General features: G+C 48.1%; 1 protein-coding gene across 8 annotated transcripts in view; it reads left to right on the forward strand.

Annotated features, from left to right (window-relative positions):
- ERC1 (ELKS/RAB6-interacting/CAST family member 1) overlaps positions 1–22,081 on the forward strand; it is a 2,866,486-nt gene that overhangs the window by 545,660 nt on the left and 2,298,745 nt on the right. For all 8 annotated transcript variants that reach the window (XM_069628613.1, XM_069628618.1, XM_069628615.1 and 5 more), the window contains exon 4: positions 10,096–10,170. In XM_069628613.1, the coding sequence (XP_069484714.1) occupies positions 10,096–10,170 (75 nt within the window). The remainder of the gene's footprint in view (positions 1–10,095; positions 10,171–22,081) is intronic.

A 22,081-nucleotide genomic window follows, 5' to 3' on the forward strand; every position in this document is an offset into this window, starting at 1 on the left:
CAAATCTACTCAAGATAAATCTCCTAGACTTTCTGAGAGAGTCATTCCCAGTTCCAAGAAATGGTCGAGTGATGACATAGATAGGGTCATGTCAAGGATGTCTTCTTTGGCAGACTTTTACCATAAAAATCCAGACCATTTCCTTTCATATAATCCACAAGGGGCTACATCCTCAGGCTCGAATGATCCGATCCCCCTGAGTAAGAAGCCCCGGTTTGAGACACCGATGAGGTCTACAGACCCCTTCGAGGTACAACCATACTCACGGCCATACTCACTGCATCAAGGAGAGACTTCCTTTGGTGAGGACCAAGATTTTGGCATGGTAGAAGAGCAAACCGGGACGGGCTACTATGGGGATGATGAGGACCAAGAAGAGGAAGAGGAAGACCCTGAAACCTACAGAGTAGATTCCCCGGTAGAGAAGGAAGCCCCGGTTACCGACTCCCCTGTCGATAACCAACCCCTCCTGAACGAGGTTCTCGCACGAGCAGCAGAACATTTCCATATTGACACCCACGGTGTCCAGGAAGAGAGGGACTTCGCCGAGGAGTTAGTGGGAGAAAGGAGGCCTGTTGCCCAGACCATCCCTATCCTTAAGTCTATTCAGCGAAGAATAGACCCGTCCCTGGTGAACCCGAACCTCACCAGAGCAGTCAATCCCAGAGTTGAAAAACTTTTCATGGTAGCCCAGTCTGACCCTCTCTATGTAAGAAGATATGTGAAGCCAGACTCCCTAGTTGTCACGAACACTCGTAAGAGGGCTAGAACACCCTTGTCATCGTCCGAAGCACCTCCAGACAAGGAGAGCAAAAAACTATATGGTTTCGGCAGGAAAGTAGCCTCAACATCTGCCTATCAGGCAAGGATTGCAAACTCCACCACCCTGTTGGCCAGCTACAACTGCCATCAGTGGGAAGAAGTCGCGGCACTCATAGCCTCTGCACCAGAACCCTTAAAGGCCCAGTTAGCACGAATTTCCGCAGAGGGTAGAGCCGTGTCTGGTTGCATTTTAAAAGCAACTTTTGACGCCGCGGACAACGCAGGCAGATTGATAGCAGAAGGTACTGTTATCAAGAGACATGCGTGGTTACGGCAGTCTGGTTTTAAGGCAGAAACCCAGGCATCATTGTTGGACAAACCGGTGGAAACCGATCTGTTTGGTAAGGCGGTCGAGGACGCGCTGAAGAATGCCAAGGACGAATACGAGACACTCAAGTCCCTTGGCCAGTTAACCAATAAACCCCCTAACCACAGAGGGAATAGTAATTTTCGTCGCCCACGCGGTCAAAATTCCCAGAGAGGATCAAACTATTCCCAGGGGCAGGGTACACAGTGGAACAACAGCCAACAGTCTACCCAGGGTTATGGCAGGGGTAATAGGAGAGGACGTGGTAAAGGCAGAGGCAGCCCGAGTAAAGGAGGCGGCACGCCTCCACCAAAGCAGTGACACTCAGTTCTCGGTCCCTTCTCACACAACCCCAGTAGGGGGACGCATTTCCAACTTCACCCAGGCTTGGGAAGGGATCACATCCGACAGATGGGTGCTGTCAACAGTATCCGCAGGGTACTGTACAGAACTACTGCAGCGTCCCCGGAACCATCCTCCACGACAAAGAGTACACTCTTTAGAACTTCAGAAGATTCTCCTCGAGGAGATCGCCAATCTGCTAGCAAAGGACGCGATAGAACTCGTCCCGGGACACCAGGTAAACAAGGGTATTTATTCAACTTACTTCCTTGTGCCAAAAAAAGATTTGACAATGCGGCCAGTATTGGACTTACGGCCTGCCAACAAGTATGTCAAGCCCCAAAAGTTTCGTATGACTACGCTACAAGAGGTAATCCCCCTCCTAAAAAAGGGGGATTACATGGCAACCTTGGATATGAAAGATGCCTATTTTCATATTTCCACGTTCCCAGCGCACAGAAGGTACTCGCGCTTCAAGGTGGACAGTCGGCACTACCAGTTCAAGGTACTGCCCTTCGGGATAGCTTCGGCACCAAGGGTATTCACCAAGGTACTGGCGGTGGCAGCTGCACACCTACGCAGGGAGGCAATCCCGGTGTACCCTTATCTGGAAGACTGGCTAATGACGGGGGAAACCCCAGTAATTTGCAGAACAAACTTTCAAAGGACTATCGAACTCCTCCAAGAATTAGGCTTCTCAATCAACGAGAAAAAGTTAAGCCTGGTGCCAAGCACCTCCAAACAGTTCCTAGGAGCAATCCTAGATACTCAAGAGGGGTTGACATTTCCTTCAGAGCAAAGAATTCGCAATATACTACTGCAAATTCCGCAATATCAGTCCGGTCACCAAATAACGGTACGCAAAGCAATGCGTTTGCTGGGCACGATGGCGTCATGTATTTACCTGTTCCCCCACACGCGCCTGCGCATGCGTCCCATGCAGGAATGGTTGGCGAAACAGTGGTCTCAGGCAAGTGGTCAGTGGGACGATCTAGTGGTCGTTTCGCCAACACTAGTACAAAGCCTTCACTGATGGACAAGAGAGAATCTTGCACAGGGAAAACCCTTTTACGATCCCCAAATACAGGCAGTAGTCACTACCGATGCATGTCTGACGGGGTGGGGAGCTCACCATCTCCACCACACAGCTCAGGGTCTCTGGTCTCCCTCAGTGGCCAAGAACCACATCAACCTGCTAGAGCTTCTGGCAGTATTCAGAGCGCTTCAAGCGTTTGAGCCCCACCTACTAAACCTGTCACTGCAAATCCGGGCGGACAGCACAACGGCCATGTTCTACCTGAACAAGCAAGGAGGGACTTGTTCGCCAAATCTGTCCAAGCTTGCCCAGAAAATCTGGATATGGGCACTCAGACGGAACATCTTCCTGTCATCACAACATGTTCCAGGGGAGCTCGATTCCCTAGCGGATGCTCTGAGCAGAGACTCCCTCCCAGACGAACACGAATGGGTTCTACACAGAGAGGTCGTAGAAGATATCTTCTCTCAATGGGTTTTCCCCACTATAGACTTATTCGCCACAAGCGAAAACAGACAATGCCCAGGATTTGCATCCAGGTTCCCCCAACCAGACTCCCAAGGGAACGCCCTGTGGATGAACTGGTCAGGGATGTTTGCGTACGATTTTCCACCAACTCCTCATCAGGAAGGTGGTCAACAAGATGAATAGAGAGTCGATGACGCTCGTCCGAGTTGCTCCCATGTGGGCAAGACAACCGTGGTTCCCACACCTACGCAGGATGGCGGTGTGCGAGCCCATCAAACTTCCAGCCTGGTACAACCTACTGTCCCAGCACCAAGGTCAAACAGTGCATCAGCAACCCAACTCAATGAACCTGGCAGCATGGCTCCTGAGGTCAGAGTTTGGACATCTCAGTTTACCACAGAGGTGTATGGACATCCTAAAGGAATCTAGGAAACCAAACATAAGGCACTGTTACTTTGACAAGTGGAAGAGATTTGTTATCGGTTCCAGAGTAGACAAATCAACCCAGTTGATTGCACTCCATCCACTATTGTTACATACATGCTCCACATGCTAGATGCAGGATTGGTTTTTAACTCACTGAAAGTACACCTGGCAGCCCTGTCGGCATACACCACTTCCCATAACAAGGTCTTGTGGTGGAAAGTACCAGTAGTTAAAGCCTTCATGGAAGGAGTAATGAGACTTCACCCTCCTATTTCAAACCCACCACCAGGGTGGGACCTTAATGTGGTGCTATCTAAGCTCATGGGCCCCCCTTTTGAGCCCATGCATAAAAGCAGTCTCAAACACCTGACTTATAAAACGGCCTTCTTAGCTATTACTTCTATAAGAAGGGTCAGTGAAATTCAGGCTCTGTCAGTGCAGGATCCCTTCTTTACTGTCCATAAAGACAAACTGGCTTTACGCACACACCCTAGGTTCTCACCTAAGTTTATATCTAAATTCCATGTAAACCAGTCCATCAAGCTTCCGGCTTTCTTCCAGGACCCTCAAAGCTCGGCTGAGGTGAAACTACACACCCTAGATGTGCGTAGGGCGGTCCTGTTACGTGGTACATTTCTGATTCTGCACTTTCTTTTGGTTCGAGATACATCACATCTGAAGCAGGAACACTGGCCTAATGATTTGACATAAGGACTGGCCTAAACATCTAACAGCCATGAAAGCAGATGTCGCAGAGAACCACCAGAGCACAACCAGCCCAGCTAGCTGTGGAATGCCGCAGGCCTCGCAGAGACGGGCATGAACAGCCCTCCCTTCGAGAATGTACACAGTTCGGATGCTGCTGGCTCAAGTCCCAAGGTTGATAAGAGCCTGACTTGCAAAGACAATCTGAAGTTACGAAATGTACTTGATTGCCTTTTCTTCGGCGAAATGAACTATTGTTATGAATACGTACGGCTAATGGGAGGAGATTAATATGTAGCTTTGCATTGTACATAAGTATGAGCCAGGCCTGGGAGGGGGCAGAGTCGATGCAGCCCTCCAGAGCCTGGTGTGTGTGTTAACATTACAGCACTTTTACAACCCCACTTCTGGCTTTGTGGGTTATTTGTGTCCGAGTGCCAAGTGCGTGGAATGCCTGAGACGGTGCGAGGGAGCTGGATTTGCACTAGTATCGGGGAGAGCAGGACGAACGATTGTAACATATGGTGCCGAAACCCGGGAGCTCTTCTGTTCATCAAGTGCACAGAGATAACAGCAATACAACGGGTAAGTGAAAACATTTTCGCGCACCCTGTTGCATGTTGCGGTAGTGGAATTTGGGGAATTTGGAGTCTTCAGGGACTCTAGGAATAATACAAAGATAGGGCAGAGCATTCTTAGGCACCTGTAATACAGTCAGAGCACCGGGGCGTGGAGAGTGGGTGTAGGGTCGATGCTGTAGAGGGCACAGAGTGGGAGGTCTGTCTGAAGGTTGAGTAAAAGAGGAATAAAAAGAGGAATAAAAGAGGAATAAAAGAGATTAAAGAATACAGATTACAGAATACAGTTTCAGTGGCAACATGGCAGATGCCGGTCCACTGACAAGGCAAGAGGCGGGTGAAGATCTGTCATAGAAGTCGGGGGCAAGGGCTGTGCTGGAAAGGATGAAGAGCATGTTGCACAATTGGGATGTAATCCCCCAGTCGGTACAAAGGAAGAAGGAGTTTGGGGCTGCCCACGAACATCAGTTACAAAGGGTGGTGAAGGGAATGGACAAGGGAGGAAGTGCTGAATCACAAGAAAAGGTACAGAGTGATCAGAGACGCTCAGATTTTGAAGTAATGCTTACACAAAAGTTCATGATCGGCACAAGATGGCAGCTGCTAGTAGAGATAAGGAGGGTGGTTGAAGGGAATGTGGAGGAAAGGTTAAGATCCGCCAAGGGGTGGGCAGACATTCTGAATGCAGCTGATGACGCATGGCTGAAAATGAAAAAAACAGTGTTAGTAAAGGAGGGGGAGGAGAGAGGACACAAAGAGGGGCAGGAATGTGAGGTGCCAGCACCAGTGCCTTTGGGGGTTGGGGTGGATGACGCACAACGCTGTGGGGATGGCTCTATGTATTTCCGAGAAAGGGAAGGAAGTGGGGGAAGATACCGGAGGGAGGACATTTTGGAAGAGAGAGATGCAATCACTTATTTGGCAAACGGGGTCCTGACAAAATGGGGGAAGGCATGTCCAGACAAAGGGGCAATAAATAAACTGAATTTCAGAAGGACAGGTGACTGTGCAGTGTGCACCTTAGACAAGGAATTGAACAAGATGATAGTGAAAGGTGTAGTGTCAAGCGAATACATGCCAGAGAATGTCAAATCACAACAAGACGCTTTCAGGGCATGTGCACCAGAGAAGCACATTGACAGGCCCACATATGAAGTTGGTGGTCAGTGTCAGCGTCACTTAATAGTGTTTGGGGGGGAAAGAGCAAAGCATGGTGAAGCACAATCAGTGGTGCTGCATCTGGGAAGAAAGATGGTAACTGCATCTGAGCGAGAGTGGCCCGTGGCACCTGACAATGATCCACAGCCAGAGCTAATGGCATCCATAGAAGATAAGGAGTGTCATTTGATGGAGGGGCCACAGCTTGAAGTGGTGGAGATTATCTTACAGAAGAGCAAGAAGCAGGATCAAAGGAAATGTGAGCGCCTCCTGGGTATTTGGAAAGCAGAGGATGAACTAATGATTAAGCTTCTCAATGCAGAGAAAGGGCAAGACAATGCATTTCAGTGCCCGACAGAGAGGGCCTGGGGGCCCACAGCAAAAGATGAGTGGCAGGAGCACATGGACATTTGTGTGGCTCAATGGAAGAACAAACAGAAAGAGGTGCCCAAGAAGGAGCAGTTCAAACAGATGGATGAGAAAGACACACAGTGGCAAGACTGGCTGTCATTTGTTCTCCATGGACTGCTGAGAGAGTTTTCAGCGACCAGGTATTCACCATGGAAGATGCTACTTGGGAAAAATATGACAAGCACTGACAAGTGGCTGCTGACACTGACTGCGGGTGCACCTAGGGAATGGGAGGTACTAGAGGGTTACTATCTATTGGAAAGTAAGGGAGAGTTTGACTTGGACAGTGCAAACAAACATGACAGGCACATGTATGTGGTGTTGCTGAATGTGAGAGTGACAGGGATGCTCAGAGCTAGAAAGGGCGGGACATGTAGTTATGTTTGTTTTAGATGCACTGTAGATTATGGCTGAGGTTAATAGGTGGCAGTGTTTATGCAATACAGTACAGTGAAGGGCTTTAGATGAGTAAAGACATAAATAAGCTGTCTTAGTTTGGTAATGTTTTTTGTTATTTTTCTGCTTCTTTATTGAGTAAGAATAGTTTTATTACAATGTGCTTATGTAGAAGTAGTGCAAGGGTTTTCGTTAGTGATTGATAGATAAAATAAGAAGAGATGAAAAAAAAGTGGGCACATGTTACGTGGTACATTTCTGATTCTGCACTTTCTTTTGGTTCGAGATACATCACATCTGAAGCAGGAACACTGGCCTAATGATTTGACATAAGGACTGGCCTAAACATCTAACAGCCATGAAAGCAGATGTCGCAGAGAACCACCAGAGCACAACCAGCCCAGCTAGCTGTGGAATGCCGCAGGCCTCGCAGAGACGGGCATGAACAGCCCTCCCTTCGAGAATGTACACAGTTCGGATGCTGCTGGCTCAAGTCCCAAGGTTGATAAGAGCCGGACTTGCAAAGACAATCTGAAGTTACGAAATGTACTTGATTGCCTTTTCTTCAGCGAAATGAACTATTGTTATGAATACGTACGGCTAATGGGAGGAGATTAATATGTAGCTTTGCATTGTACATAAGTATGAGCCAGGCCTGGGAGGGGGCAGAGTCGATGCAGCCCTCCAGAGCCTGGTGTGTGTGTTAACATTACAGCACTTTTACAACCCCACTTCTGGCTTTGTGGGTTATTTGTGTCCGAGTGCCAAGTGCGTGGAATGTCTGAGACGGTGCGAGGGAGCTGGATTTGCACTAGTATCGGGGAGAGCAGGACGAACGATTGTAACAGGTCCTCTACTATGTAAATAAAACCAGACCGCTAAGAAAAACAGATCAACTGTTTGTCTCCATAGCTACAGGCAGAGAGGGGGATCGCGTCTCTAAAGGTGCCATCTCGAAGTGGATTATTAACTGTATCCAGCTGTGTTACTCACTCTCTGAAAGAACTCTGCCTTTCACGCCAAGAGCCCACTCTACTAGAGGCATTGGGGCCACTCTGGCTTTCATTGCAAATGTACCCCTTGACACCATTTGCAAAGCAGCTACTTGGAGCTCTATTCACACTTTTACTCAGCATTACTGCATTGACACCCATTCCAAGGCAGATACAAAAGTGGGACAAGCGGTTCTAAGACACTTATTTGCTCATGACCCTTCTCACATCCCACCTCCTTCTTCAGGTACTGCTTGCTAATCTATGCACATCATGTGATCTAAGCAGATTCCACAAGCCTCAGAAGAGATACATTACTCAACGTAATCGTATTTCTGATGCTTGTATCTGCTTAGATTCACATGCAACCCACCCTTCCTCCCCTCTGAGAGAAGGCGCATGGTTGCTTGTAGTCTTACCTTTCTATCTATCTGCTTGGATTATCTGTACTCTCGCTACTCCTCATGCTACCTCATGTCAGAAAAAATACAATCTGAGGATCCTAGACTCGTGAGGGATCTTGGGTACAGTGGACGTCACACTAGGGATAGTATTACTGGCACGCCCTGTGTCGACGCCCATTTTCGAGTTTCGAAAAACAAACTGTAATACTCCACAGCTTCCACTAGATGTCAGCCTATGCACAGCATGTGAATCTAAGCAGATGCAAGCATCAGAAATACGATTATGGTGAGTAATGTATCCCATATGGAATTTCTTTTTCTTTGCCTAGAATGAACATGTGTTGTGTACCTTATCATAGGTGTCTATGTACTTTGATTAAAGCACATTTGAAAATTGCTGGTTAATTGCATTGATTTGTTTTTTCATGCTTATTTGCAGGTTGTGAGCAATTGTTTCTAGCCACTTTTTTGTTAATTTAGAATATGAATTAAGATCCATTACTGTTGGCTGCGAGTGTTTTGCTTTGTATCCATTTGTCCTGCATGTTGATGATCGCTACCTCGGCAATCTGGGCTACCAGCAAATTCTGTAGTTATGCTACTATTCAAATGCAGGGCAGTCCATGATGTTCCCATTCTGTGCATCAGAATACTAAAAATACATTGTTTCCATAATGTACATTTTGTCAGGTTGGTTTATTAGGCAACCTGTCTACATTTCAGATCATCTCTATAAAACGGAACATTATTTTGTTCCTGCAAAGCCAAATGTTAAAACGTAGCTGTACAAAGTTCCACGTGTCTAATAAAATGGCTAGTCTTAAATCCTGGCTTCATCGCTAAACGAAAGTGTGTAATCCTGACATATTTAATGTCCTTTTTCCTTAGCTGCTAAAATCAAGTTTCCTTAGAAGTATAACATATGGACATGTTTTCTTTGTTGTGTTTCCTTATTTGAGGATCTTATGTACTGTACGGTCGCTGTTGTTGAGGAGTTTCAGTGAATAAAAACGGATAATATATATGTATGGTCATAAATGCATGACGAGAGCTATCGGCTCTAGTTATAATTTTAATTGAGAGCCAAATGATCGAAAAAATGTATTGCAGAGCATGAACGCTTTAGTGGTACTAAAATATTAGAGGGTGCGCTTTGGTTAATGGACATATGAAATGGCAGGCGTAGTATTTCTTAATGGTTTGCGTAGTCTGTTGTCTGGACCTGTCCTGGTAGTTGTCTTTTAATCATTTTAACAAACGTTTTGACTGTTTTACGGCAAAAGCACCAGTCATTATTATTTATAGCTTTCTGCCGTGAAACGGTGACTTCTCTCGGATTGCGGAGGGCTGTCTCCACAGGTTCATATTTTCAGCGACTCGATTTAGTGCGCGATACACATGTAAAAATAAATGCATGACCGGCCTCAGTCAACCACACGGCTCAGCCCACCCTAGGCCTGGTTCTTCTCCCCTTGCTTTCCTGAGTATGGTGCCATCCACCTTGTTGTATTTATCCAGGTTTCTTTCAAATCCCATTAGGCCGTGCTGTTGTCTCGGTTGGTTACCAGGCGGTTGTCACTCTGGAGGTGTGGGAGCGCTGCAAAGTGACGACATTCTTTCAGACACGATTAGATAAACACTTGTGGTTTGATTTCTTAAGAATCACTGCACCCCATTTATCCGATTTGACATGATACTTCTGTCGGAAACCTGTGATTCCTTGATGCCACTTGATGCATTTCTCCTCCTTTCTAAGATTTTGAAAGTTATTTAATCAATTGGCTGGCTACGTGTGTTCCGGTGAAACGGCTCAATTCGCATGTGCATTGAAGGTCACAGTAAACCAGAACTCTGGTTTCGGCAAGTTTTCATCTAGATGAGGTAATTGCTCTCATTTCTTGAAGCTCGGCAGAACAGCTCGTCTCAGACCAGAGCACAGAATACCAATGTTGGTGAAGGTTTCCTTTTGTTTTCATTGTCAGCTTGGATAGTTCGTGTGTAGATAATATTTTACATGTTTTGCTCACCCTTTTTTTTCTTATTTGTTTAGGAGATGCATCGCAGGTTTGAGAATGCTCCAGATTCAGCAAAAACCAAAGCTCTCCAAACTGTGATCGAAATGAAGGTAAGACATTCCAGGAATCCCAGGAAGAGATGGGGGGAGGAGAGGGCTGTGCAAGATCGAAAGACAGCCTCTGGCTCTGCAGGGTGTCGTGCTTGCTGGTTTTGTTTAAGGTTCTAAAGGCATTTCATTTCGAATGAACCCAATCAGTGCTAGGGGACTGAATTAGCTCCCACATTTTCATTTGTCGAAATCTACATCGGCTCTGTCTGAAATGGATTAAGACCGACCAGCAGAAATGTACATTTACCGTAGTTTTTATTCCATTGACATTCCTTTTTGCAAATAACATTTTAAAGGTATTTGCCGAAAATATCCATTTACATCCACTCCAAATAACTACATTTTTTTCTGCTCTTGGGCCATGGCAATATATGCTCTTTCTCTTGTATGTGATTTTGGGAAGGGTTTGACGTTGGTTTCGAAAGTGTCTCGTTGAAATCCTGAAGACCAAAGCTAATTTTCAATTTTGAACGTTTTGCTAGTGTCATTTTATTTTTTTCATTTGACTGCAATCTTGATTTATTTCGTTTAGTATAACATTGTTTTGTTTCTAAACCCATTTGAATACTATGGGCTAGTCCCCCTCTTCTCCCAGCCCAAACCCTAAAATAAATCGTGGCCCTTTTGGCATTCCAATGTGAATGGTTAAACGTAAAGCTTTTTTTAATTAATAATATTCACGAATAACTTTGGACATTCATTTTGATCGTGTGTGGGTTTGTGGTTTTCCGACTAGTAACAACACAAGCATTGGGAATTCCAACAGTTTAGGCTTTTGTGTAAACATTGGAAAGCCACTTGCCAGGCACAGCTGTATTGGTATTAACTACCCATTGTTGGTGGCAGGCGTAAAATGGCGCTAGTATCTGGCCATCTAACAGCAGTGCCTGGCAAATGCCTAATAATACACAAGACAAAACTGCTGGCTTTGCCAATGTTTGTTTTAAACAGGCCTTCAGTGAAGGTCATGCAGAGCGCTTCTAAATCGAGTGGCTAAAGGCAGTCCTGATAAGATATGTTTATTACACCAGTAGCGTGTTTACAACTCCAATTAAGACATTAACTCTCAGAAGACTGCTTTGAACAAACACTATCAGGCACTTTAAATGCAAAGCCAGCCTCATGGTAAGGCTTGATTAAAGCAAGCTGAGAGTTCCTAAGAGGAGGTGTTTTGAGCGAGCAGAGGCAGGAATAGGTGGGAGTGGCCACAGGGATTAGCATCGCCATGGGCAGGTAATGGTGGGTTGGGGTGACGGGAGGCACATAACCAAACAACAACATACGCAGTCCCTCGTCATATATAATTCCTCCCTTTCTGTACTCCAATGCAATAGTTTCGATTTTTAGGTGTCGCAGGCAACACCTAAAAGCCCAAACTAAAAATGACTAAGTTTTTTTTTTAACACAAAAAATGAATTCCCGTTGAAGTTAGACCAGGAATCTGCTGCCTGAACAGTGTGCGAGTTGGAGGGGTGCGGCAGGGAGGCAAGTAAAGGGTAAAAGGCCCTTTTGGTGTATGTAGTGTTTGATCTGGTTTAAGGGATTTTGGTTTGGACACACGCTTCCTAATCTTCTCGCACACAGGTTGAGGATAACTGGTAGTAAAAAAGGATAGCCAGGAAAGATAACTGTGCCCCTGCTCTCATGGGCAGGTTCGAAATGTGCTTTCTTTTGATGTGCGGTATTAACGCTTCCTGCTCCATCAAACAGCTTAGTGTGACCTGTCTGAGAACTTCTTATTCTAATATACCAGTCTGCAGATAATTAACAGCCTTGCTTATGGGAAAAGGACGGGACACCTTACCAACACCAGAGACTTGGACCGCATCGCCGCTTCCACATGCCGGAGCAGCAGCATCCACTCCAGAGCAGGAATATGATTTTGCGCAAAAACTCACATAATCTAAAAACCACAGACCGGAAGGCACGTGGGGAGGGCCTTGTGATGCCCATCTCAACCACATTGACTGTGGAGCTTCCCAGCAACAAGGCTAACAATGGTAGTCTTAGTTAGGCATGTATAGGCCATTAGAACAGCAATAAATACCTAATGACATTACCAGTCTAGGCTCTCACAGAGAGAACCTAGAGGGGAGGAGATGAAGGCCAATAGGTACCTGATCTATCGGGAGCCCTAATGAAAACCCCACACTAACATCCAGGAGTCGTGGAAGGCTCCACGCCTGGCAGACCTGTACCAGCTACCTAACTCCCTCTGTGAAAACGTTGCGACTTCCCCATAGGGCCTCTGAGGCCAGCCCAACTCGATATACCTGGTTTTTCACTCAACAACTCGGGGCACCAAGGAACCATGTCAAAGCCATATCAGTGGTGACACTGATCTATGTAAAAACGTGTTTCGTACATTTTAAAAAGCACAAACTCTAGGTTTCTAAATTTGCTAATGCAGCGCCTTTCCAAAAGGGGTAGTAGCGAATCAAAAATATTTTATCATATTTCTGGTCTTCGTGGAGTTTAATATGTTCACATGCTTGGTTTTCTTTGTGTTCCTTTTATTTCAATTTTTCTGTACCTTCCTTTACACGAATTATATTGAAATGCTTAATAACATGAAAATTGTATTCACACATAGGAAAGGCAGATTGAGCAATCACAATCTGCCTTTTCTGGGCGTGATTGTGCATTCACCGCCTGCAGTGAAAAAGGTAAATAAAGAATGGTTGCCATAAACAAGGGGCTAGGCCCTTTTTGGATGACAGCAGCACTTTTGGAACCTGTTTTTCATGGCTGCCGCCCAAAAAGGGACCTAGCCCCTTTACTATTCAAATGGTGGTGGCCATTTAAAAAAAAAAAAAATCTCCGACGGGAGTTGTGCTCGTGCAGAGCTCATCTCAAGTCGGAGGGAAAAAAAGAGAATTATCTGCACCCCTGAAAATCCCTCGGTGTGAAAAGCTTGCACGCCCCGGCTGGGGGGGCGGACATGTAATTTAATGGCCCACAGCCCGAGCTGGGGCCATTAAACGCCATGTCCGCCACACACGTGAAAGCTACATTGTGTGGGTAAGTGCATCTCTTCAGTAGGAGAAATCTTGTGTAGAATGTGGAACCTGAAGGACTGTGTGTTGAGGGATGACTGTTGGGACACAAAGGATGGGAGCTCTTACTAGAAGGACACATCTGGACTGCTCTCCTGTACACTCTTTCTGACTAGCCCTGTAACTGACTCTCTGAACAATAAATCGGTCTTAACCTGCACTCACCTGGCTCAAGTGCATTTCCTGACTTACTACCTGATGTTTGGATACTACAAAAATGTTAACAGGATGGCCTGCAATTCAACAGATAAGTCAAAGGCACTCCATTGTAAACATTACTCACCGAATAATCTGTAACCAAACTAAGTGAAATCACACACTTTCCCTTTTGGGGCTTTTGTAGAGCTCTGAAACGTCAGAGGAGTGAGTTAACTTTTCTTCCTTGCAGTGGTGAACCTGAATGTGGATTCTGTCCCAGGCTTAGTGAGCAACCAGCAGTGTCCCCATGATACACTGCTGGAATACTGGTGCAACAGCGCCCGTGTCTGAGCTCCGAGAGCCCATTCCTATGGGCATACCGGGCCCACTGGCGGATGTCGGCTTCCAGGGGGCACAGGGTGTTACAGAGACGACGGCCTCGGACTGCAGTTTTCTGGGACATGATGTAAGAGGCAAGGAGTGTAACCACACAATAGTGTACTCTAACCGCAAAGTTGTGCTCCTGCCTACTGTCGTGCTCCTGCTTGTAACCAAGATGAGCCTTTTATTAGGCTGTGGGAGTCGGAAGACTGGCGTTCTCGCAACAGTCGTGTCCATGGATCCAATGAAGCAGGTTATTGTCAGGGAATTAGGTTTTTAGTATTAGTTTACCTGCCACTCTTGTCCCCTATTGGATTTAGGATAAGGGAGGACAGCATTCGGTTTTTAGGTACTGTGAGTTTTGCTAAATTCTTATTAAAACCCTAATTGATGACTATTGCTTGTATACCTGATATGTTATTGAAGCATTTTCCTTTGTAATCAAATATAGCTCCTGTCTGGATTGCAGAATTAGGGGGGGGGGGTGCCAAGTAGCACTCCCGCCTGGGAGGACCTTCCCCACAGTGCATCACTGTTCACCTGTCGGTGGGTTCCTTCCGGGTGTTACTATTATTGTTTCCAAAGGCTCCTGAGAACATTTCTGGGAAGACTTCCAGAGCCTGACTATCCCATTCTTCCTAAAAGGAACCCATGTAATCATAAACCAGTGCAGTCATCTTTTCCATCACCATAATTCTCCCACTCTTTTTATATGCACAACTGTCAAATTTCCAGTTTTGAGCGATTCCCCAGTCTTCCCGCTCAAAACATCGCTTCCCGCATTCTGGGACACCTATTTTCCTCCCCATCTTTTGAAGGGATACCCTGCAGCATCCTGAGAGGATCTAACTGCTGTTGCTTTCCCGATATTTCCTTTGATCCAACTCAACAGTTCCACCCAGAAAGTTTGTACCCTATGACAATTCCACCACTTATGGGATAGAAAGCTCACCTGTCCACACAGGCTAGGGAATTGTGGAGAGGCCCCTTGAAACTTCAGGGACTCCCGCTGCCAACCCTGCAAAATCTTAAAATTATGCTCCATGGTGGAGGTAAACGGATTCCCATGAAAGGTGATCTTGAAAATCTTTGCCCAGTCCTCCCTGGAAATTCCCCTCAGGCCCCCACTCTAGCTCCACCCAGAATCGCTTAAATGTTTGTCTACCTGAAATGACGGCTGTAATCATAAATGTGTAGAGTTTGGAGAGGATGCCCTTTCTAGTTATCGAAGAGTCCAGTGCTTTCAAATGGAGTCAGGCCCCTGGACAGATGTTCATACCACTTTTCGTCCGTAAATAAGCCTGTGTTGCGGAGATAGTTGAAGATAGAAAGTGACTCATTGCCCAGTACCTCCCTCAGTGTCTCAAAATCAAGGAATACACCAGCCTCAAACAATTGACCTACTCACTCCAGGCCTGCATCTGACCACCGTTTGGAGTGCCGAAACCACTGGCACCCTAGGTCAAGTGGAGGACCCCAGATTGAAGACATGGGGGAAGGCCAAGATGTGAGCAGTTCCTTAGCCCTGTTCTTACTCCTACGTTCCATCCCCTTTCCTCCAAACTGCACGGGCGACCCTCAATTGTGACTGGAACAGAACCTTTTCACCCAAAAAAGTCTTACCTCTTTAAATTTAGCTGCATGCGGGGGCATCGTCTGGGAGCATACACTCCCCTGACTCTGCCGCCACGCCTCAGTCCTCTTTTTGGCATCAACTGGAGCGGACCTGCTTAACCTACGCTGGTGGTTGAGGCCTTTTCCCCTCTTAATTCCACACATTTTTTTCTTCCCCAGGGAACCTTTGTCCCACTATTTTTTCTTATTTTCTAATTCCTACAAACTTTGTTCTACGCCTCGCCCCTCCCTGCCTGCCTTCCCTGCTTCGGTGAAGATCACATGGGGACAGTCCTGAAAGGGTATGTTAAGGAGATGCTTCCACAGCCTTCGGCTCCAGTTCAGCTGCATCCAGCTCCACCCTTAGTCCCGGTGCTCTCGCCGTCTAGACCGGCCCCAGCTCCCATGCAGCCTAGCATCACAGCGATGTCTCTGCCGCTTTGGGCCATGGTAGGTCCACCGGCGACTCCGCCTAGTGATCCTGCAGACCAAGGGGGCGTGGCCTTCAGCCGGACCAGCAGGACAGACTGTTAGGAAAGATTTCATTGCATATGTAATTTTCCCTCCGGTTGTACACCCCCAGACTTTTTGCTGCTGTTTTAAACACCTTAGTCTGACTTTGCCAGGGGAGCACAGCCTTCTGCTGCACTCCTCTGGGCTTTTGCTCACTTTTTATGGGGAAACTGACATGCCCTTAAAACAGTCAGTGCTAGGAGACTTTGTTTCACTTAGTCCTTTGCCAATGTTGCAACTTTTCTGCAACATGTAACCAGTGTCATGATCTCTGCTTCCAAAAGGTCAGGGTTTTCCCAACTCCCTTGGAAGCAGATCCATAACCCAGGTTCCGAGTGCCAACCAGTCCCAATTGGGACCTTTTGGACCCAGTCCTGGCGCCAGTGGCACCAGGCTCATAAATATGCCCAGTCCCAGCGCTGGAAGCGCCGGGCTCATAATGCTTGGGTGGACTTACCTTCAGCAGACCATGCTGCTTACTTGCCTGCCAGTTGAGCCTCTGATCCTCTTCTGTTTGGAACTACTTTTCCTGTTGGGTGGGGCTGGAGCCACTCCCTAGATTCAGAACACTGGAACTCTTCTGGAAGGCAGGAACTCTTTTCTTACCAGGAACTCTTTTCTTACTTAGGCGTGGCTGTGGAAGGAGACACCTAAGCACTACAGGAGGCTATTTAAACCACACCCGGTGGATGAATCTTGCTTTGCGTTATTCTGCAACCTCTGCAGCAGAACGCTCATCGTGTCTTCTGCATCCGGTCCTGGGCCTAAGGAAAAAGGCTTACCATCCTGAATCCAGTCTTCAGCAACACCTATAAAGACAAGAAAGAACAGGTTAGCATTCCGGCATCTGAAAGGCAAAGGCTTACCTACTCTTCGTGCGCTCCGGAGGTCTTCACACTGCATTCCGGCATCTGAAAGACAAAAGTTTACCAACTCTTCGCACGCTTCGGAGGCCTTCGGCGCTGCATCCCGCATCTGAAAGACAAAACAAGGTGCGTTTAAAGACATTGGGGAACTTTAATACTCACGTGCCATTACTCCTTTCCACATCTAATCCAGTGGGTATTCCGGCACCCTGCAGCCGCTCCGAACTCGTACCTGCAAAATAAAAAGACAGAGCGCATAGTGAAGCAGGCAACAAGCGCTTACTTACGTGCTTCCAGGCGCTTCTATTCATCACACGGGCTCCATCTTCAACTCACTTCAGCCCGTCATCCGCCATCGCCGGAACCCTGCAGAACAAGAGACATCATTACTAAAGACTTTAAAGACATTTGAATGACTCGAAACTTACCGCTCGTGCAGTAAACGACGGACAGCAGTCCTCTGAAGTCAAGAGGCCTGCGCTACCTATCCAGTGAAGAAACTGGTTACAGCACCCTGCCCCGAGGCAGATGGAGAGCTCAGCATTCACTTACCTAAGGTGAGAGCGTTAACCTTTGGGGGTCTACAGGAGAGGAGAAGAGGAAAGAGATAGGGACACCCCAATAACCCCAGTTCATTAACCCCATATTTTCTATCTGCAGACATCTTACTCTACACGTCAGGCATACAGTGCACAGAGGTCCAGCCCAAAGAGCCAACCGGGTGCTACACATCACCTTTGAAGATACGGTAGTCGCCCAGTCAAGACCGGCGCCTCTGCGAGAATCAGGTGAGCGTTACAACAAGTGCCCAATGTACCTACAGTGCACTTGGGTCTCGTAGTCAATTACGAAGACCCTAGATACTCTCGCAGGACTTTTTGGGAGATGTGCAGATGTGTCATGGACAGGGCTGGTGGCAGCTTATCTTTTCATATAATATTAACCCTTTCCTGCCATTTAAACCGCGTTTGGCACGAAAAGGTGGCCTGGCTCGAAAATGGCCATGCCACGAGGTTTTGTCCTGTCCTTTGGCCATCTAGCCCCTTTGCCTTCCCCAGGTCGAGCCGACCCGGGTCAGTCCTTATTTGATCATGCAGTTTCCCGCGAAACGCCAAGCTTTTGCGGGCTTCCGCATGCCTTGTGGTGTGCCTCCAGGATGTGGGCTGGGATGTCTGTCCCCAGTACACATCCTGGGTGCCAGAGAGTCTGGAGGGCTGTGAATGACTGGGACCACCGTGGTCCATGATTGGTCCACGTATGGAGAGTGTTTGTGAGCAGATCTCCCATTGGGTCCTCTCTGTTTTGGCGCGAAAGGAACTTTGGATAAGAGGAGGCTGAAAACACCCATACCATGTTGATCTCTGGAGTTCTCACTGAACGAAGGATAGGATCCAAGAATCCTGAAACTAAGAAGCCGAGTCGAGGAACCGCTGGTGAACCGCTGGAAGGTTTGGCACCCTGAGCCCGCTGTCATCCCGTGGGACCCCTCTGTATCTGGTCGTCATAGAAGGTCTGCGAAGACGCTTCGACCCATTAGAATAGTGGGACCAACTATTCTCGGCACCTTCAACAAAACCTGCAATTAAGCCTTCTCGGAAGTTTCCCTGGGCCAACTAGTGGGCTGACCAGCTTACACAGGACCATTGCTCTGTCTCCGCTGTCGTTTCGAGGAGGCCCTCGAAACGTGGTATACTGCTAGCTCTGTGTCCCCGGCACCCTCATTCCGAACACTTGGCATTCCCAGGTCTGAAGTGAGACAAGTGTGCCAGGACTGGAGTAAACGCGGTTACCTTGTTGCCCAGCCGCGATGACGATCTTTGCAGGTGCGCTGCATTTGTGCATTTGTGACCCTCTTGCCCCTGAAGCCTGCTGCAGTGAAACTGTGACCCATCCATCAGGAGTGGAGAAATCACCACTATCCCGTTTGGGAATCCTCACTGTATCTACGGAACTGAAAGCTGCAGAGCATTCATTGCCGCAGTACAACCTGCAACCGAAGTGGACGTAACTGGCGAAGTTTGGTCCGGAGTGCGCATGGGGTTGGTGAGTAACCCTAACCGGTGGCCCCCAGCGCCTCCATCCATTATTACGCACGAGTGGCCCCTGCGGGGTCCCTCTCCTTTCCACTGCTAGTGCGAACTAGCGAACTATTCCCGAACCTTGGAATCACTTCTGCCTTCAAGTGGAGGCCCTCCTCGGATAGTGGGAATCTATTCTTCATCGCCTCACCCACCTTCCTGAGCTGCTAGACCCCTGAAGAGACCCCGTAGCTGAAGTCCTGACCATCAAATCAGCGACCTGATCGGGCATTCCTCTCCAGACAGATGCAGAAACTCTGGCAAAAAAGGGCTGGTCGAAACCCCACTCAACACAGCCCACCAACAAGCTTTTGGATGCCAAATATAGGCAGGCTGAAGGAGATGCTCTCCTATTGGTTTACGCTTTGTCACATTCCTTGGAGAAAGCGGTGACTCATGTATGCTAAACTGCAGGCATCCGCATCGTCCTCTACCAGGGCATTGTTGGGCAAGGAAGACAACACTCTGGAAGGCAATGGAAGGAAAATGTATTCCAACTCCGGCCTCCGCCTGTGGCAAGCAAACGCAGATGCAATGCTGGCCGCTGCTAGACTTTGGAGGGAAATTGCAGACTTCCTTCCGGCTCTGCCAGTACACAGACCAGCGTCCTTCAAGGCAGGATTGGCCAAAGCCAGGCTAGTGGCACAGGACATGATGGAATCCTCGGTGGCCCATATCGACTCAGCGGGCATGGCCATTAGCGTGGCCACTGATGAAATGCAGTGCGGCTCAAAGCTACCAGTTTTAACCCGGAGGTTCAAGACTGTGTCCTAGATCTCCCTTTTGAAGGGGGCATTTGTTCCATTCATCCACAGATGAGAAACTTAACAAAAAAAGAACAGTTCTCAATCCGCAAAGTCATTGGCTATACTGGCAAAGCCTGTATCCAAGCCATACAGTCATGGGCAACCCTGATCAGACCGGCAAAGAACGATCAGCAGATTCAGGGGCTTCCAGCAGCAGAGCGCCAGGCAGCCTGACGGGTCCCCGAGCCTACACAGGCGCAAGCAACAAAGGACCACACACAAGGACTTCTTCCAGTCCCCCTCCCAGGCACCAGCATCGGAGGGAAAAAAGCAATGATGCTGTCATCAAGGTCCATAAATCTCTGGTGGTGGGGCAGGTTTGCTCTGCGCATTCAGTCCTGGTGGATTTACTTCACAAATCCATGGATCCTATCAGTGATCTCCCATGGGTTCCACCTTCCTCTCCTTCCAACCCCCCCGTTCTCACCACCCCTCCCTCAGATTGGGACACCAGCTCTCCTTGTAGAGATTTGTACACTTGTAATAAGTGGGGCAATAGAGGAAGTCCCCCTCTCTCAAAGAGGCTTGTGGTTTTATTTGCGAATTTTCACAATACCGAAGAAGAACCAGGCTGGCCTGCAAGTGGTTCTTGATCTATCCTTCAACATCTCCCTACGCCTCCAAAAGGTGAAGATGGTTACCCCAGCTCTGATAGCGGAATCTCTGAGTCTGGGAGACTGGACGTGCTCCCTGGACTTGAAGGATGCATATCTGCACTTCTCCAGCATGGGAGTCTGGCATGGATTCATATGCTCATGAATATTCCCCACCGTCAGGCCGGGAATATTCATTAAGATAAGAAAGCAGTCTTGCTTTAAAAGCTTGAAAACTGCCTTTGTCTCATTATCAAATTACTGGAGACTGGGTCATACAGCACCCATTCAATGATGACCGACTCCCTGATTCCCGCCCCCGGCGGCCAGATACAGATTTTTACCTGGTTGTTGTTTTTTCGACGGAAGAAATTTCCTATATTTGTCCTAAATCTCTCATCTGTTGACTTGTAGTCCGTACCGGTAGTGGCGATATGTTGATGGTGAAGATGGACTTCACGGTTGGATTGTGTCAAGTATTGGAAGGCTTAGTGAGGCCTACTTCACGCCTCACAATTCCCGGATGAAGGCAAGAGGGGTCTGTTGAGGCTCTGCTCCCGGTGTGGTTTGAGGAACATCTATATGGAGGACAGGCACACAAGTTGCTTCTATTGTCTGCATCCCGACCATGAGGAAGACCGATGTGACATCTGCCAAAGTTTTCCAGCCGAGACGAAGAGAGACCATTACCGGCAGTTGGTGGCCTGGCTGAAGGAAGACTGGGGGGGGCCCTGGCGTGGCCTCCGGCACGCTCAGTCAGATCCCAGATCCAATCGTCCTCTTGTGCGCTCTCCCTCGGGTAAGAGGTCGAGATCGGCTGAGGATGTATCCCTGCAGAACATCCGTAAGGCCAAGCATCATGCCGCTGAGCCGACTGGAGACTCTGCGGGTCCTAGTTCGGGGAACACAGGCTCTCCGTCACCATGTCCACCCACAGTAAGCTTGCCGGTGGGTGGTGTATCGTCTGTGGGACCTTCAAATGGCCCTTCGTCGAAGGATAAACCGAGGAAGCATTCCTGTAAGGATGCCACGTCAGGGTCTTCGGCATCTCCTTCCATGATTTCATCGGCGGTGATGCCGCACAAGCAGAGGCCCCCATTGACGATGCCGTCAACCATGACTTTGATGACCAAGCCCCCGTCAATGGTGGGCGGCACACCCCCGTCGGCGACTCCTTTGACGGATACCCGATCGACAAGGGAGAAATCCAGGCTATCACTGCCCCCAAGGCCCACGACCGCTCCAACCACGACTACTACCTCGTCAACTACCACTACTCAATCTGTAAAGGCACCGGTGGAATCTTCTTACTCCTACGTCCTGTCCCCTTTCCTCCATACTTATGGGGCATTCCTCTGTCCTGTTGGACGGGACCGGAGCACTTTGTAAAAAGCGTCACATTTTTCAAAAATGTGTCCTTCCTCTCTTTTTACGCGGGGTACCGCACACGGCTGTAACCCTGCCCTTCTTAGCTCCACCCAGCGCATCGTCCATCAGTCCTTTTTTCCACTTGCTCGGGACTGGACGCACTTGCATCTTCGGAAGATTTTTTCCTTCCAGTTCCTCCTCTCTTGCTCTGGCTTAGCGGTCGCGTGGTAGTCCGTCTATGCTGTTTCAACTAGACTTTCCTAATTGTTCTTGTTGTCAGCGATGCTTCGCTAGGGCGGATCCCCATCCTCTGTGCTTAGAGTTTCTGGGCCCGCACTACCGGTGGGACTCGTGTTTTTATTGCGACTCCCTTTCGGTCCGGGCGCTTCAACGTCGTTTGGAGCGGTGGGAGGAGGTGTTTCAACGTAATCCCCCGGCGCACTTTCAAACTTTCATCAACGACAAAAAGAAACACCCGGTGAGTTCTTTACTTTTTAG

Source organism: Ambystoma mexicanum, chromosome 12, assembly GCF_040938575.1.
Source record: "Ambystoma mexicanum isolate Mex_15411 chromosome 12, UKY_AmexF1_1, whole genome shotgun sequence".
Lineage (NCBI taxonomy): Eukaryota > Metazoa > Chordata > Amphibia > Caudata > Ambystomatidae > Ambystoma > Ambystoma mexicanum.